The sequence below is a fragment of the Cucurbita pepo genome, chromosome 7 (genome assembly GCF_057944985.1).
Source record: "Cucurbita pepo subsp. pepo isolate OVF chromosome 7, ASM5794498v1, whole genome shotgun sequence".
NCBI lineage: Eukaryota > Viridiplantae > Streptophyta > Magnoliopsida > Cucurbitales > Cucurbitaceae > Cucurbita > Cucurbita pepo.
In genome coordinates this window covers 9,870,555-9,888,130 of record NC_141804.1, presented here as the reverse complement: position 1 = coordinate 9,888,130, position 17,576 = coordinate 9,870,555, and the positions used below count along the sequence as shown (strand labels likewise).

Below are 17,576 nucleotides of genomic sequence, written 5' to 3'. Positions count from 1 at the left end.
CAGATCAGGGGCCCAAGCCGTTTCTCTTTTCCGTTCCTGACTATGAAAAATTTTGTAAATATGAAAATTTAAATAGGTGACAAGGATAACGGGGTTCCTGTTCTCTGTTTCGTGAATATCTCTTATATCGGGATTGACCATTAGGCTAGAAATCGAGCCTATTTTGAGTAACTTTAGAGCAAAAGTTTGTGGAGCATTAATAATAGAGACCAACCCCATTGCATTAATGATATTATAAGTTGTCCAAAGTTGAATCATAGGTTAATGGAATTTAATGTGAATAAAAACCATATAAAACAAAAAGATGTATTTATGAAAGAGACCCCACCTATGGTTGTTTTCAAAGCAAGGAATCTCTCAATAAAATCACCCAAGTATGGAGAATTGATCTTTTCTTTTCTTTTTTAAATAATAAAAACTTTAGAGAAATTGACTATTTTACTATTTTCTAAAAAAACTTGTTGGTCCAGGTTGGTCGAGGTGTACAGCTCGATGATGCAAAATACTCTATTCACAGATGTTCGAGATTTATGTGAAAAATTACAGAAAAATACGTATACTATCACGGTTTGTCGAGACGTACAGCTCGTACGTCTCAATGATCAAATACCGATTTTCATATATTTGATGAAACTCTATTCACAGATGTTCGAGATTTATAGTGAAAAATTATTTTACTTGCAAGAGATTACACCTCCACCTAGAAATCGACTCAGTCTCTTTTAGTCTCTAAATTTTCAAATAATCACTTTTTTCTAGAACATTACACCGCATGTAACAAAGAGGTTCAAATCGACCATGAGTAAAAAGTCTTAAAATATCGAACTTACACTGATGAAGGACAACCCATAGAAAGAGGGTTGACGCCAATAGGTACTCATAGATCAACTGCAATATGAGCACCCATGTAACAAAGAGGTTCAACCTACCCGAGTAAAGAGTCTTAAAATATTAAATTTACACGGACGAAAAACGATCCAATAGAAAGAGGGTCGAGCCAAGAAGTACTAAAAAAATCATATTGAGCAAAAGGAGGATCGACAACAATGTTGGCACCCATGTAACAAAGAGGTTCAAACCTACCACGAGCAAAGAGTCTTAAAACATTAAATTTACACAGAAAGAGGGTCAATGCCAATAAGTACTAAAAAAATCATATTGAGCAAAAGGATGATCGATAACAATATGGGCACCCATGTAACAAAGAGGTTCAAACCTACCACGAGTAAAGAGTCTTAAAACATTAAATTTACACGAACGAAAAAAGATCCAATAGAAAGAGGGTCGATGCCAATAAGTACTCAAAAAATCATATCGAACAAAAGGATGATCGACAGCATTGTGGGCACCCATGTAACAAAGAGGTTCAAACCTACTACGAGTAAAGAGTCTTAAAACATTAAATTTACACGGACGAAAAAAGATCCAATAGAAAGAGGGTCGACGCCAATCAATACTCATAAAATCATATCGGGCAAAAGAATGATCGACAGCAACATGAGCACCAATGTATCATAAACTGCAAAGGGTTATATGATTTTCATAAAGCCATTTACAACTCTGGACCCCAACTTGAGTACGATGCATCATAAAATCTTAAGGTGCAAATCCTACATAATCAAATAAAGACTTTCAAGTTGGGAAATGCCCTCTACAAAGTAGAATGGAAAGGACCATTCAATTATCATCCTCCATGTGACAGTGCACTTACCATTTCTAGAGGTCAGTTATTTTATATTTTTTTCTATCTACAAGTGTTCGGGTCAACTTATGCCTGAAGACAACCCGTGTTCCATATACCATTTCTAGAAACCAAGTTATCTTATATCATTTTTCTATCTACAAGTGTTCGGGTCAACTTGCATACATCCAATGACAACCCGCATTCCACGTACCATTTCTAGAAACCAGTTATCTTTTATATTTTCTCTATCTACAAGTATTCGAGTCAACTTGCATATACTTGAAGACAAACCGCGATCCATATACCATTTCTAGAAACCAGTTATCTTATGTCCTTTTTCGATCTACAAGTGTTCGAGTCAACTTGCATACACCAGAAGACAACCCGCGTTCCATATACCATTTCTAGAAACCAAGTTATCTTATATCCTTTTTCTATCTACAAGTGTTCGGGTCTTGCATACACCCGAAGACAACCATCTAACCCAACTACATTTAGTTATCGAGAAACTCACAAGATATTAATATCTTAAATAGTCACCGGGGCTGTCAAATATACCAATTCTAGAAATCCAGATACCTTATTCTACTTGTGATGTAAACTTTTACCTGTCGAGGTTCAGAAATGTTGTCGAGAATTCTAAGTCCGAGTCAATTCTGATAATTTTCGAGTAAATTCAAAAGGTTATAGAAGAGAATTGACAGGTAGATTGCTCTAGAAATGGGACATTTTCTTAGTCACATATGTTAACATGCCAATTGTCAAACTGTGACCCCAAAAACAGAGGCGCAAGTAAGTGGATACTTTACACTGAAGAAAAGCAGCAGGGTTGACTTTAAGAGAGGCAAGTGCTTCTTCTCATTCAAGCAACGTTTGTCATAATTTAAGGAAATACTTTGAACGCAAGCTGTCGAGCATTTCTACGTACTCAATTGGAACAGCCTCATCACAAAATACTTCATCCCAAATCTTGAGGAGATCTGTTTCACATGGCTTTAAAGTTAGAATACAAATATATAAAACACTCACCATGATAAGCTCACAAATTTCCGATTATTTTGGGGGCTGTGTCGATATACTTCAGTTCCTATCAAAATTAATGTCTCGGACCTCACCGTCGATGGGCCGAGTATTAGAAGGCTTTGTAACATTCAAGTTTCTAAACAAATGTATCCAATAAAATATGAATTAAAGCCTTTTGCATTCAACTCCTCACCTTTTAAGATTGGTTTTAACAATAGAGGTACAGGATAGAACTCAAGACATGTAAAACTAGTCACTAGATTACTTTTTCAAGACAACAATGAGATTGTTTCATATTAAAAAAAAATTCAAGGCATTAATGAAATGATTTCTTAAAGACAGGATACCAGACGATAACAAAACAAGGCGGTGATCATAATTCACAGCTCAAACATGAGCCAAGAAGTTCACTTCCCATACTCAGTATGAAGCATTCTTGTCCCACATGGGAATTTCATTATCTTTTCTTTTCTTTTCTTTTTTCTTTTATCTTTTTTGAGAAAAACGATTATCCAAAATAAAATAAAGAAGAGCAAACGCAAAAGAAACGAATCCACCAAGAGAGACAAAAGAATATGAAAAGCCTATCAAATTGACATATATTATCGAGCGAGTAACAATAACCAGAAGGCAGGCTGCTTCAGAGTGAACGTCTATGATGTTTAGAGACATGTGCAAGTGCAATACACCAAATCAATCATAACCAACATTTTCTATCCTAATAAATTTGGTTGCAAATGTAGATGCTAAACTATTAATCACTAAGGTTAGAGATATGGGGAAAATGTTATATGAAATGAAGGTTACCATGCAAGAAGGCGAGAAGAGGGAAGGGTTTCTACAACTTACCAGACTTTTCATTGGATGGAAGACACATCATGAGTATGCTGAATCTTGGGACCTTGGCTAAATTTTCTAAGAAACTGATAGCCAAAGCCATCTCTTCGCTGCAAATTGAATGGCCAGAATGGTCTGTTAACCATTGATGTTTGAAATCATTTTCTAAATGTTCCCCCAGGACAAGTTAGAAATTTTTAACTTACGTGAAAAAGGTAGCCACGCACTTGACAATGTCTATTAAAATTGGAGCTGATAGTGCATTCTTGAATATCGGAGGCAACTTGGCTGGAGAGATGGCCTAGCAAGTAAGAGAAACAATTGCGTGAAAAAGAGAGAAGGAAAAAAAAAACGGTGGAGAGGAGCCGAATAAAGTGACAAACATTGGGTGCTCGCTATATCAAACAGAATTTTTTGCTGCCAAGGACATGCCAATATGCAGAGTGCTCGCTACCACAAAAATGAAAAGGAGTGTTTTTTTTTTTTTTCCTACCCTAAAATATCAGCCAATTGATGATCCCACGGATAGAAAACGAGGAGACAACTATATGACCTACAATATCAGGTAGTCGAAACTAGCGTTGCCGTCTTTAATATGGCAGCACACTTCTAATATTTATCAGACAACAACTTTTATACATAGGAAAATACCCAGATATTCATATTCTCTTGGATAGGCAAATGAACACAGTGTCATTGACAACATAGTTGGTCTATATCACATACCTTTAGAAGTCGAGCCTGCAGTGCACGATCACCAGAGAATCCTCGCCAAGAAACTTCAAATTGATAGGCAGTGGTTGGGGCTACAATGTTTTTTGCAGCTTCAACCATACTTCTAGAAGCTGCTCGAGAAGCAAGTTCCTGAACTGAAGGCTTCAGTTCCTGCTTTCTTGAAACATGATTTCTCTGTGAAAGTTTTGGCAGGAGTAGAATAGGTGTGAAAACAAAAAAAATTTAGATATCATAGTGTCAGAAAGGTTTAGTGGCAAAAATACATAGGGAATAGGCTATGGCATCCAAATGAGCATGATATGATTACATGGTTCACAAATTGATAAAAGGTGAGAGAAAAAGGTTAAGTAGAAGCCTTCTATCTTCCCATCTGCTCAATCTATGATATGATATAAAGTTCTCATAGAATTTTAGACTTTAAATGGATGAGCTTTAATTCGACTAATCATGAAAGTAATCTATTGGCTTTTGAGTCATGAATAAGGCGTGAGCAAGTCAGTACGAGATTGTCTTTAAAGTAATGCCTCAAAGAAAGCTGAAAGAGAGCACTCTTATTCCTAGTCCCAATTCCTGAATAAATGTATGATCGACATTGACTCTCATCTTAGGCACAAATGATGGGAGACTTGGCTACATTTGGCCTACCTCATGAGAACTTCATTTCTTCTTTTACCCTTTTCTTTTTTTTTTTAGTAACGAACATTTTAAGCTGAACCCCACAACCGAAATAGGAAAATTGGCACACTTCTATTTGATTTCAGAAATATTTTTTAGATGAACCCCACAATAGTTTGCAGACAAGAAACTATTGCAGATATCTTATTTGTGTTTCTTTTAAACAAAAAAGGTATATGTTAGCATAAAGTTGAGAACCAACAATCGAAAGAAAGAGTACAAGGCAGAAAGAAGAGTTTATAGGATCTTAAGAGACCTCCAATGCCCCCAAATTCGAATTTGGGTCTTTGTGAACACCATTTGTTGCTTCTCTTTTGTATCTGATTTCAGCTCCTGTACTTCTGCCCTCGGTTCCCTCTAAACGTGCAGATTCCTTGACAGCTTTTTCTCCACCATTTTCCTAAGAATAGAGTCCAAAAGCTCAAACATCATATTGCAAGCATCCAGCTTCAGAATAAGCATTATTATCTTAAAATTATTGGGGGGGAAGGGGGGGTGCACTAAACCAGTTTTCTTCAATCAGTTAATTTAGTACTCTAAAAACATGCAAAAGAAGCCAAACATATTTGGTCAATTGGAGGAAAGAAATACAAATATAAAAAAATAAAAAAAGACGCTACAGCCAAGATATGAGCAGTTTAAGTGATTAATTATCAGAAAATTTTCTCTCCATTTCGCATTTGAACAAAGGAATAGATTAAACCAGAGCTCTACAAAAGAGAGCAGGACAAGGAAGTTACCATACATTAGTATTGTTTTACATTATAGCAAAATATAGTTTCCAGAAAACTAGAGAAAAAAGAGAGAAACCTAGAGAGAGATCTGTTGAATGTCAATTGTAAAAGATGCAGGTAGGTTGAATCGTCATTGAAAAATTACAGGATATGGATAAGCATTTGTTTGCTTATTTATTGATTTTCTTATACTGCATGCACCTCAATTGCTCTGACATGACAACTGTCGGACCCTACTATATTTGTTTCAAGAGAAAATACTCGATGCCATGGACAACAACAAATTAGTAATCCTTACTTCAATGTGGTCTTGAGCTGCCGATAACCCCGACCTTAGTGTGCTGCTTGAGACTGGAGGGATGTCCTGAATTTTTGCTTCAGAGTCAGATTTTCCAACCATCTTCTTCTCTTTCGTGGAGCTTCTCGAAGCACCAGATGCCTTCTCAAGAATTGCCTGCAAGATGGATTCATGTACAATAAAAATTAAATGAAAATATCTTGTCAGCATAACTCATCTGTAATATCACGACTCCCTCTTCCACATTCACCAGGATATAAGTTTTAGAGAGACCCAGATATTTAACAAAAGTTATCTGAAATGATAATTCTACTAAACTTACTTTTCCAACAGAAGCTCTGAGCTCAGCATGTTGCTTCTTGATCTCTTGGTTGTTAGGCTCCAACCTCTGAGCAAATTCAGCATCTACAATCAGCAAAGTCAAATATATCAGATGGATAAAAAGCATAAAAGATCAATGTGCAATTAAGCTGGCTGCTTATTTTAATACCTTCCAAGGCTTCTTTAGCCTTCCCAAGTTCCTTTCTAGCTGTTGCTCTGCGTGAATATGCTTTAATATATCGATCATCTAAATTTAAGGCCTCTGTACAGTCATCCTCAGCTTCCTGAAATCTGACTCCAGCGAGGTGGAAATAGAACGCAGAGAACACAGCTATTTTAGCATATTTAACAGTTGTAGCTTTCCACATCAAGAGCACTATTTAACAGATAAAACAACTTATAGCAGAAAATTACTAAGAAAAATTTGAATCTATAACTTGCCTTCTGATTTTTAGGTAGGCCATGGCCCTATTTGCAAAGGCTACAGCTGTTGGAGACAAAGCAATGCTTCTTGAATAGCAGCCAATAGCTTCCTTAAACTTCTTTTGCTTAAAATACTCGTTACCCTGAAATATAACAATAAATTACACACACCATGTAGTCAAGAGTAAAGTCGTTTCATGCCAGCTTTGCACCAATTATGTCTTTATCGTAAAAACATGGACAAAATAATGTAACCTACCTGTTCTTTCTCTGAAGCAGCATCAACAAAACTCTGCTCGGTATGAGATTTTGTTGATAGACTCTTAACTGCATCATAGTGCTTCAAGTAATCAGCTGCTGTAGCTTTAACTGGCTGCCTTCCACCCTGCTTAGCCATGACATCACTTAAAGTGCCCCTCAGATAGTCCATAATAGCATCATACATTTACTATTAACGTATCCACACTTGCGACGAAATTTAAACACCTTATGAACAAGCAGTTAAATCTATCGACCTTATAAAACATAAACCAATATAAATATTAACGTCCGAGATAGCAGTTTATTATTCGAAAATGTGCATTTCGCTACCCAACAGAAAGCTTGATAGAGTAATACCTCCTTTTCTTTACTAATGGCATGTGGCTTCAATTTCTTGTCTCTTCCATTAAGGGAGAGTTCCCAATCCTGCAAGTCATTCAAAAACCCCTGGAAATCCTGAAGAAACAGAAAGCACCCGAAACACACACAATTCAATAAGAAAAGCCAGTAAACACACCCATGCACTTAACTCAACATACCAAAACTAACGATTTCGTGGCAAAAACAAACCTATTAGTAAGTCAGATTACAATTTCTAACCCATATTTCAACACATTCAGCTTACTAATCACCGCAATGCAAGTGAACAAAACTACACATTATCATACCCCACTGAATCCCAATTAATCAATTCCATTCACCTAGAAATTGCAGACGAAATCATTCCGCTTAGCTTCCACAAACAACGAGTTAAACAGAAATTAGAACTCAACCCAAAATTAAAAGCTCGTTCTTCAAGCAAGAAAGAAACAAAAAGGCGGTTAATCTCTGAACTACAGCAGCTTAGGATAAATGGAAATACCAGAGGCTGGTCACGCCCGTGCTTGCCGGATGAATCCGCCATGGGAGACCAGAGGAAACCCACAATAACGACGACGAAGATAGGATAAACGGAGATTGTAGCACAAAGTGGTTCTCGAAGCGTCCACTCAGAGCCGTCCGCTGAAAGCAGTCCCCCTCGCTCCGGTCAGCACTTCGCCGTGGATTCATAATGCGTAAAACCCCAACTGGTTGGGCTGAATCCCAAAAAACTACCATAGGGCCCAACAATACATTTCCCCTCCGATTTAGCCCGCTATAATATTTTCCCTCTCCATTTAAGTTTGTTCTAAGTTTTCATTAATCACTCTAAGTAGGTTTCGATGTGGTCAGAGTGCTCGAGTTAGGTCGAGGTTCAAATACGAGCATCCCGATTGAGTTGAAAAATTATTTTGGACCAACCCAATTTTGGTAACCCGAGTAACCGACTACAGTCCATAATCGAAGGTTGAGTTGTAAATCTTATTTATTCACGATACATGTTACATTAATAACTAAAATATCATAAAACTCAAATATAGATTACTGTCTATATCCGCATGACAGATGTCCCAGTCTTACTTGTCTGAGTTGTTGACAGGGAGGATGTCACGATCATGCTTGTCCAAAACATGTTGCTTATGGCCGCATGACAGATATCTCAGTCTTGCTTGTTCGAGTCGGTTGATAGGAACGTCAACCAATAGAGTGGGGGAGGATGTCACGGTCATGCTTGTCCAAGGTGTGTTGCCTATGGTTGCATGCCCGTTCCCAACCCCTTTTTTATGCTTTCATCTTAGATAGACCTTTACCATTTCATATCGGGTCAATACTGGGGTGTATGACCGTTCACCAGAATCACGCCCACACCTGCTTGGGCAAAAATGCCCCAAAATGTACTAAAGAGGAATATGACCAGTTGTCAATTTCTCCCTACCCGATACTTAAATTTTCAATTAACCGACCATATCGATTGGTCGAGTTACATAAATCGAGCCTAATTTAACATTACGATATCTTTTAAAATAAGTCTAAAAAACAATTAGAATTTTTTTTTATATTTATTTCAATAATATAGTTTCAAAATATTTATAAAATAATTGAAATAAGCCCAAGGGGATTGAAATAAGGGCCCATTAAGGAAACATATAGAAGCCCAATAAAGAAAAAAACAGGCCCATGAAACGGAAAGCCAGGTGGCGAAAGGAGACGAACTAAGGAAGGGTACGAATTTAGTCAGAGAGGAGGGATACGTGGATGACGCAATGAGGTGGAAGGACAGCTGTCACATCCACAATCTCGAAACGACCGGGGACATTAGAAACGCCCATCAAATCAACTCTCTCTCTTCCTTATTTCTCCTTAAATCAATCCCTCTCTGACGTGGCAGACAGATCAGACAGCTGCTGACACAGCCCACCCCTTCTCTTCCCCTCTTTTTTTGTTACAAAAATAATATTTAAATATTTTTTTGACACATCGACAGTATCGCGCGCGATGCGCGGGTGGCCTAGTGGGGCCCATGTCCTTTTTTTCTCCCTCCATTTATTACTTTTGCCTTTTCCCTTTTTTTTTTATTTTTTTTATTTTTATATTTCAAATTTAATTAATAATTTTATTAAATACAATTTTTCAAATTTTATATCTAATAATAAAAAAATATACACAAAATTTAAAATTGGGGGATTTATTAAACCTAAAATAAAAAATTTACAAATATATTATATACTTTTAAATATGGAGGGACGACATGAATTTTAAAGTCTCGGGTCTAAAGTTGTAATTTAATTTTTTAAAATAAAAATTTAACTGAATGGTTATCGATTGCATTTAAATTTTAACAATGTCCAAGAGGGGAACCAAACATTCTTTACAAGGGTGTGGAAACTTCTCCCTAATAGACGCGTTTTAAAATCGTCGGGCTGACGACAATATGTACTAATATGGTAGCAACCATACGTATTGAAATCACACTATAACGTGTATCGAGTTATAGTTACAAGGCTACATAGCCGAGTTCTTCGGTGCGACCATTCAAAACTCGATTTTCTCCACTTCCTTTCAACTTGAAACAGGGTTGGACAAACGATCGAAGATCGAGCAAGTCAAACGACTCGAACGTTACCGTTGAAATATGAAAACCAAATGGTTCCCTTTTCTAAATGTATTGATTCCTAAACTTCCAAGATACAAAAATGTGTTTATAATTTTTTTTACACAATTTTTTCAATCTCATTGTCAAGCAGAGCCATTTCCAGGTCCTCCTAATGTCAAGAACACACCTTGAAGATCATCTCTAAGCTTCACTGGTAATGAAGAAGGGCTTGGTTTTATGATAGGAACTGGAGGTCTCAGTTGAGCATGCTTGAAGCTTTGAGCTGACTCGAGCATTGGAACCAACGGTCGTTGTTGCACGGTCCTCGACGGTTCGAAGTGGTTCGAGCTCGGGACCGTGTTTGCCAGAACAGATGAACTTTCTGTAACAATGCTGGCCCTTGAGAAGACCCCAGGTCCCTGATATCAACACAAGTTTTCAAAACCTTGGAAAAGTAGAACAAGTTTGAGTTTTTTGGGATGATCCTTACTGGTGTGAATAGGACGCCTCTGTATGGTTTTCCATTGACGGTAGCAGTCATTAGGAAGCCCGAGTCGAAGGCCCCGTCGACTCTCCCTCGAACCTCTGATCCGACCTGAAACAAATACGACGACAGAAGAGTCAAAAGGGAATGTTCCTCTCGGTGAATTGTGTTATGTTATGTTGTGTTATGTTGTGTTAAGCTACCATGTTTCGAATGAGGCTGTGTTCTTTAACCGGGCGAACGACGTGGAGAAGTGGCTGCTGTTCGGTCTTTGGCTGATTCTGAGTGCATTGGACGGCATTTTTGAACTCGGGTTGGGTTCGAGAAATGCTGCAAGGATCGTTAGTTGAGCTATGATTCACGTGTTTAAGAAGTTGTAATCCTTGGGTGCTCGTAACCGAATCGGATACTTTTCGAACCGGGGTCTGTTCTTGATCTGATTGTGATGGGGATGAATGCTGGGATAGCGACATAGAATGCTCCTCTTGCTCGGATTCGACCTCCCACACTTTTGGATTCGTGGTTCTCCTCCGTTTTGGATGTAACGTCTCTGTAATCATAATGAACATCAGATCGCTCGGAGCACATATCATAATCGACTCGACACGAAAGATTAACACTGACCTGACATGAACTGAATGGAGTGGTTTGTTTCCAACTTTAGCTCTATGTTGTTCCCCATAAGCTTAGTCCTCTACATATTCAAAGAAAAAAACGAACATATATAACGATTACGACACAATTATAAGGCAAGTCGTTGCGTTTTCGCACCATTCCGCTCCGATCTTCATCGAAAGAACTCCTACTTCGATTGTTCCAACGGTTTCCAAAAGTTTTACACATAGAAACGTTGTAGCGACCATTCGGATGCTCGTCTCCAAGTTGCAAGACGAGCAAATCATTGAGAGGTCGTTCATCCTCCCCACACCTATGAATTCGAAAAAAGCACAGACAACATGTTCATCAAGGAACCAAAAACAGAACATGGCACGACGTTTACGAAGCGTTACGCTAAACTACCCTCCATAGATGGCGATGTCCGAGTCTGCAACCACGGCCGTGTGAGAAAATCTCCCTCGAGGCTGTTGACCGCACGTATCGAGCCGAGTCCACGAGCAAGTACATATATCAAGCACCCAAGCATCATTGTAGTATTGTCTATCTCCAACCCCACCAAGGATATAAACCTGAAAATTGGAAAGATCAGCCGTGGCCTTGAAGCAAAAGTGTTTGTGTTCATAGTTAAACCATAATGGCTCGCCTTCGTCGCAATATTAACCGCAGCATGGCCAGCCCGAACCCCGGGCGAAGATCCTTGAACAGACAACTATTGACAAAACAGCCATAGTGAGAAACATCATTTGCAATATCCAAGACAGAAAAGTTGAAAGAAAGATCAATACTCTAGACCAAGTCATCGAATGCATATCGAGCATATCAACGCCTCCTTGATAACGATCGCCACAGTCCCCGCCATAAACGAACAGCTTTTGACCAACTGCAGTAGCTGAGTGACTATCCCTAGGGACAGGAACATCACCCCTCACCTCAGTGATCATCCACACCATAGTCTTGAGGTCTAGAATGTGCAGATCGTTCAAGTAATTCGACTCGCCCTCTCCACTTCCTCCGAAAATGACCAGTTTGTCGTCTCCAACGAGCGTAGCCGTGTGACTTTCTCGAGGCGACGGTGGACTCCCTTTGCATTCAGGTTGCAGCCATTCCTTGGTACCAAGATCCAAAATGTGGAGATCATTAACCTTCTTAGAGCCATTTGTGCCACCAAAAACTATCATCTGGTTTCCAACAATCACAGCACCGTGGCTGTCTCTTGGACCTGGACCCTGTCCAGTAGTTACCATGATGGTCCAGACCATGGTATCAAGATTTAGCACAAGCACATCACTGAAATGCAGCCCCCCACAGCATCCCTAGTTTGGAATAATGAACAAAAAAAAGACATCACATAAACGTCACAGAAATACACACACAACATCTGGAACATGTTAGGAATCACGACTCTCCACAATGATATGATATTGTCCACTTTGAGCCTAAGCTCTCATGGTTTTGCTTTTGGTTTCCCTAAAAGACCTCATACCAATGGAGATGTATTCCTTACTTATAAACCCATGATCATTAGTCGATGTGGGACTCCTCTTCCAACAATCCTCCTTTCGAACAAAGTACACCATAGAGCCTCCCTTGAGACCCATGAATCCTTCGAACAGCCTCCTCTTAATCGAGGCTCAACTCCTTCTTTGAAGCCCTCGAACAAAGTACACCATTTGTTCGACACTTGAGTCACTTTTGACTACACCTTCGAGGCTCACAACTTCTTTGTTCGACATTTGAGGATTCTATTAACATTGCTAGATTAAGGGCATGACTCTAATACCATGTTAGGAATCACGACCGCCACAATGATATGATATTGTCCACTTTGAGCATAAGCTCTCATAGACTTACTTTTGGCTTCCCCAAGAGGCCTAATACTCACAGAGATGTATTCCTTACTTATAAACCTACGATCAGCCCCTTAATTAGTCGACGTGAGACTCCTCTCCCAACAATCCTCAACCGAACATAACTCAAAAACATGTCCCTCATAAACAACATCATATTTTCACCATGAAACCCCACTCATCTCTTAGAACATGCAGTGATTGGAGCAGTATAGTGAGTATGTAGAGCATTCAAAGCTATCTATTTGAAACAAACGCATGCCATTAAAGAAAATCAAGGGGGACTAAACAGTTTAACTCTCTGTACAAATTAGTGCAAACAAAAACTCAAACAATAGAAAGACAAATCAGTTTTTAGCCAAAGATAACCAATGAACTGAACAGAACAAAGAACAGCAACCCAAAAACAGAGAGAAAGAGAAGAACAGAGCATCCATTTACAAGTAGAATTGTAGCACAAACAGCACAGAAACATGGCCACATACCCCAAAAACATAGACATTTCCCTGATAGTAACAAGCAGAATGCCCCCATCTCTCAGAAGGGGTAAACCCCATGGCCTTAGGATAGAGCCACATTGCCTTCTTCTTAGAAACCTCTCCACCAGCTCCAACAGAAGAACCCATGTCTTTTCTTCTCTGAAAAACCTCCTCTCTTTCAGATATTAGAGGATTTTACCTCAACACAGTGCTTGACAAGGAATCAAGGGAGAGAAAAAGAAGGAAGAGAGAGAAGAGAAGAGAAACAAGGAGTCAAAAGACGACATGAACAAACCAAGTGATGTATCAACTATCAGTGTCAATAGACATGAAAAGATGGGAGCTTTCAAATCCAAATCACTGTGGCACCCAACAACAACAGAAGCTTGTGATGAGATGAGAACAACATTTTCTTTTTCTTTATTCTTTTTTTCCTCATTACATGAGAAAAAATAAAGAAGAAAAAAAAAAAAAACCCCCCTTTTTTCTCTTAGGCATTACATCGAACACTTGATGTGCAATAGTGTTGGGGAACTGAGTAGACGTATAAATAAGCATTAGAATTCAAAGATAAGGTGTTAAGAACAAGCAAGTGATGTAATATCAACTGTAGAAAGATAAAGGGACAAATATGCAAACAGAGAGATCACGTTACTTTAATTTTTCTTTCACTTTTCATAAAATTTCTATGAAAATGATGAAGTGGGTGTTTTGGGTCTTGAGGGTTTGAGGTTATTTGGGGGAAATGAAAAGCTTTTTACCATTTTTTTCCCTCTTCTTTTGTTGGGTTTTCGATTTTTGTTTCGCGTTCGCCCTCCCGTGCACTCGTCTTAGGCAGAGCCAATCCCGCGACTAAGATAATCGTGCAGCAGCTTCTCGTGGAGCTTCCTGCAGATCATCAGGTCCGCTTGGTTAGGCTCAACCTTAGAGAATTGAGTGAACACGAAAGGGAGGACTTTCACCGGCTAATGTCTTCCAAGGAGTATGAGGAGTGGAATGACAAATTAACATTTTTCAAGCTCAGACCGAAGAGCTTCAAAACACTGTCGAGCTCGTGAATCGTCGTTCCATTCTAGTGGATGAAGTTTTACCCTTTGGGTTGAGTCGAATTTAGATTTTTTTTAAACTGATCTCAATCAGAGTCATAAATTTTTTTTTGTAATCAAACAACCTTTATTGAATAATAAACTCAACTCAACCATATATTTGTTGGGTTGAGTTAATTATGGTCGTTCGTGTAATTTATTTAATTTTTTAAAATAAAAAATAAAATATGAATTTGTACAACATTTATTCGTTTATTATCAAATATTTAATTAAGATTGAAAAAATAATTACTGAAATTAAATAAAAATTCCCATTTTCATATAAAATAAAATAAAATTAATTGGATTAATTTAAATATTTTTATTTATAAAAGAAAAAAAAAGGTCAAAATGCGGTGATTTTGAGTGAATGAAAGATGGAGAGAGAGAGAGAGAAATGCACGCGACAAACACGGGAGCATTTTCATAGGTGAAATGACGATTATGCCCTCCGTCCTTCACGTGATTTCTCTCTCCTCTTTTTTTTTTTTTTTTTTTCCTTGTAACTTGAAATTTTATCTCTCTCTCTCTTCTTTTTATTTATTATTTTGTTTGATCTTTCTTTTCGATTAAAGGAGCTCTAAAGCAACTCCCTCCATTTTTTTTTTCCTTTCAAAGATTCAAACTTTTTCTAAAGGTGATAAGGTAGTTTGACTTTATGAGGTCGCTTACGTGTGGCTTCGGAGTCGGGTCGTGCAAAAGGGACTTAGGGTTAATTGTACTTACTTAATAGCTGGAGTCGAGTCCGAGTCCTATCAAAGAGACTTAGGGTTAGCTTTACTTATTTAACCGCTGGAGTCGAGTCCTAACAGAGAGACTTAGGGTTACGGCTAGAGTCGAGTCCTATCAAAGAAACTTAGGGTTAGGTATACTTATTTAACCGCTGGAGTCGAGTCCTACTAAAGTGACCTAGAGCTAGCCATACTTATTTAACAGCTGAAGTCGAGTCCTATCAAAGAGACTTAGGGTTAGGCGTACTTATTTAACAGTTGGAGTCGAGTCCTATCAAAGAAACTTAGAGTTAGTTGTACTTATTTAACCGCTGGAGTCGAGTCCTACCAAAGAGAATTAGGGTTAGTCATACTTATTTAACAGCTGTAGTCGAATCCTAGCAAAGAGAATTAGGGTTAGCCGTACTTATTTAACAGTTGGAGTCGAGTCCTATCAAAGAAACTTAGGGTTAGTTGTACTTATTTAACTGCTGGAGTCGAGTTCTACCAAAGAGAATTAGGGTTAGTCATACTTATTTAACAGCTGTAGTCGAGTCCTAGCAAAGAGAATTAGGGTTAGCCGTACTTATTTAACAGCTGGAGTCGAGTCTTATCAAAGAGACTTAGGGTTAGTCATACTTATTTAACAACCGGGGTCAAGTCCTAGCAAAGAGACTTAGGGTCAGCCGTACTTATTTAACAGCTGGTGTCAGGTCCTATCAAAGAGACTTAGGGTCAGCCGTACTTATTTAACAGCTGAAGTCGAGTCTTATCAAAGAGACTTAGGGTTAGCTCTACTTATTTAGTAATTAATTGCGGGATTGCTACTACAATTACATTAATGTGTAAAATCACTCCGACCCACTGAAGCTAAAATACTTTTGTTTACGAGTCTCTCGTTTGTTAGTCGGTTGGAAACGTCAATTATTATATATCATATTTTTCGTCTCTAAACATTTTGGACCTCGGAGTTTTCAAAACATTGATTTTAGTACCTTGGATGTTGTTTTGTTTTGGTCGTTATTTTAGTATGACATCAAATGTTGTCTAAATTAAACATTATGGATAACACGCCTATCAATATGTATATTAATGTATTAATATAAATATGTAATAGCTAACACTAGGTAGGTCGGATATTAAGTAATAACATAATAACAACTTTTTAATTAAGATAACTATATTATTTTAAAAAATTATGCTCGTAAACAATATTTTTTTCCTTAGTATTTCGGGTTTTTGAATCGAAAGAATTTTTTGAACCAATCTAAAATTTTGCGTTCGTTGGCTTGACTATATGAATGAACCGAACACGGTTCACAACCCAACCCAGCCCTCTATGTTCAAGTTGGGTTGGGTTGAATTGGGTCGAACCGTCGAGTTCTTTAGTATTTCTAAAATTATTTTTAAAAACTTCTATTTGTCCATAATACGTGTCATATTAATAATTAAAAATATCGTAAAACTCAAATATCAAAACATCTGTAAGTTTGGTTGTTCGGATTATCAGACCATTTGAATACTCCTAGATAAAAGCGAAGTCCGAAGAAATAAATCGCTACTTATAATATATATATCAAATTTGGTTTGGGTTAGGTTGAACCGACAAAAAAAATCAATTTGTGGATTAAACATTAGTTTTTCGGTTCTCCAAAAGTTCAATCTAACCCGAATAGAAAAAAACTAATTGTTCAGGCTATCGGGTCATATCGAGTCATTTGAACCCCTTTAGATCGAACACTAGTTTTTCGATTCTCTAAAAGTTCATCCTAACCCAAGAAAAAAAAAAGCTAACGCTTAAGACTATCAAGTCATATCGGGATATCGAGTCATTTGAACACTTTTAGATCGAACACTAGTTTTTCGATTCTCCAAAAGTTCAACCTAACCCAAATAGAATAAAGCTAACCCTTCAGACTACCGGGTCATATCGAGTCATTTGAACACCTTTAGATCGAACACTAGTCTTTCGATTCTCCAAAAGTTCAACCTAATCCAAATAGAAAAAAAGCTAACCCTTCAGACTATCGGGTCATATCGAGTTATTTGAACACCTTTAGATCGAACACTAATCTTTTGATTTTTTAAAAGTTCAAGCTAACCCAAATAGAAAAAAAGCTAACCTTTCAGACTATCAGGTCATATCGAGTCATTTGAACACCTTTAGATCGAACATTAGTTTGTCGATTCTTTAAAAGTTCAACCTAACCCAAATAGAAAAAAAGCTAACCCTTCAGACTATCAAGTCGTATCGAGTCATTTGAATACCTTTAGATCGAGTACTAGTTTTTCGATTCTCTAAAAGTTCAACCTAACTGATATGAATTCAAAGGCGCTTATCACTAACCCAATAAAAAAAAAGCTAACCCTTCAAACTATCAGGTCATACCGAGATATCGGGTCATTTGA

General features: G+C 37.8%; 2 protein-coding genes across 3 annotated transcripts; both read right to left on the bottom strand.

The window, feature by feature from the left end:
• Positions 1 to 2,393: 2,393 nt before the first annotated feature.
• On the bottom strand, positions 2,394 to 8,028 carry TPR5 (Tetratricopeptide repeat (TPR)-like superfamily protein). 2 transcript variants are annotated; one of them, XM_023682710.2, is made up of 12 exons: positions 7,854 to 8,028; positions 7,349 to 7,417; positions 6,990 to 7,115; positions 6,749 to 6,873; positions 6,477 to 6,598; positions 6,309 to 6,391; positions 5,987 to 6,142; positions 5,211 to 5,354; positions 4,271 to 4,453; positions 3,751 to 3,845; positions 3,557 to 3,654; positions 2,394 to 2,664 (listed from the first exon to the last, which is right to left on the bottom strand). In XM_023682710.2, exons 1-12 carry the CDS (start codon positions 7,893 to 7,895, stop codon positions 2,561 to 2,563), a joined length of 1,347 nt encoding a protein of 448 aa, XP_023538478.2. In that variant the 5' UTR covers positions 7,896 to 8,028; the 3' UTR covers positions 2,394 to 2,560. The 2 variants fall into 2 exon arrangements, with proteins under 2 accessions (XP_023538478.2, XP_023538477.2); XM_023682709.2 differs by having other exon boundaries at positions 7,349 to 7,447; positions 7,854 to 8,027.
• Positions 8,029 to 9,926: 1,898 nt separating this feature from the next.
• On the bottom strand, positions 9,927 to 13,748 carry LOC111799157 (uncharacterized). Its single transcript, XM_023682576.2, has 9 exons — positions 13,379 to 13,748; positions 11,832 to 12,359; positions 11,690 to 11,755; positions 11,449 to 11,615; positions 11,200 to 11,356; positions 11,053 to 11,122; positions 10,632 to 10,978; positions 10,435 to 10,539; positions 9,927 to 10,363 (listed from the first exon to the last, which is right to left on the bottom strand). The coding sequence occupies exons 1-9, from the start codon at positions 13,517 to 13,519 to the stop codon at positions 10,088 to 10,090; spliced, it is 1,857 nt and encodes a 618-aa protein (XP_023538344.1). The 5' UTR covers positions 13,520 to 13,748; the 3' UTR covers positions 9,927 to 10,087.
• Positions 13,749 to 17,576: the final 3,828 nt, after the last annotated feature.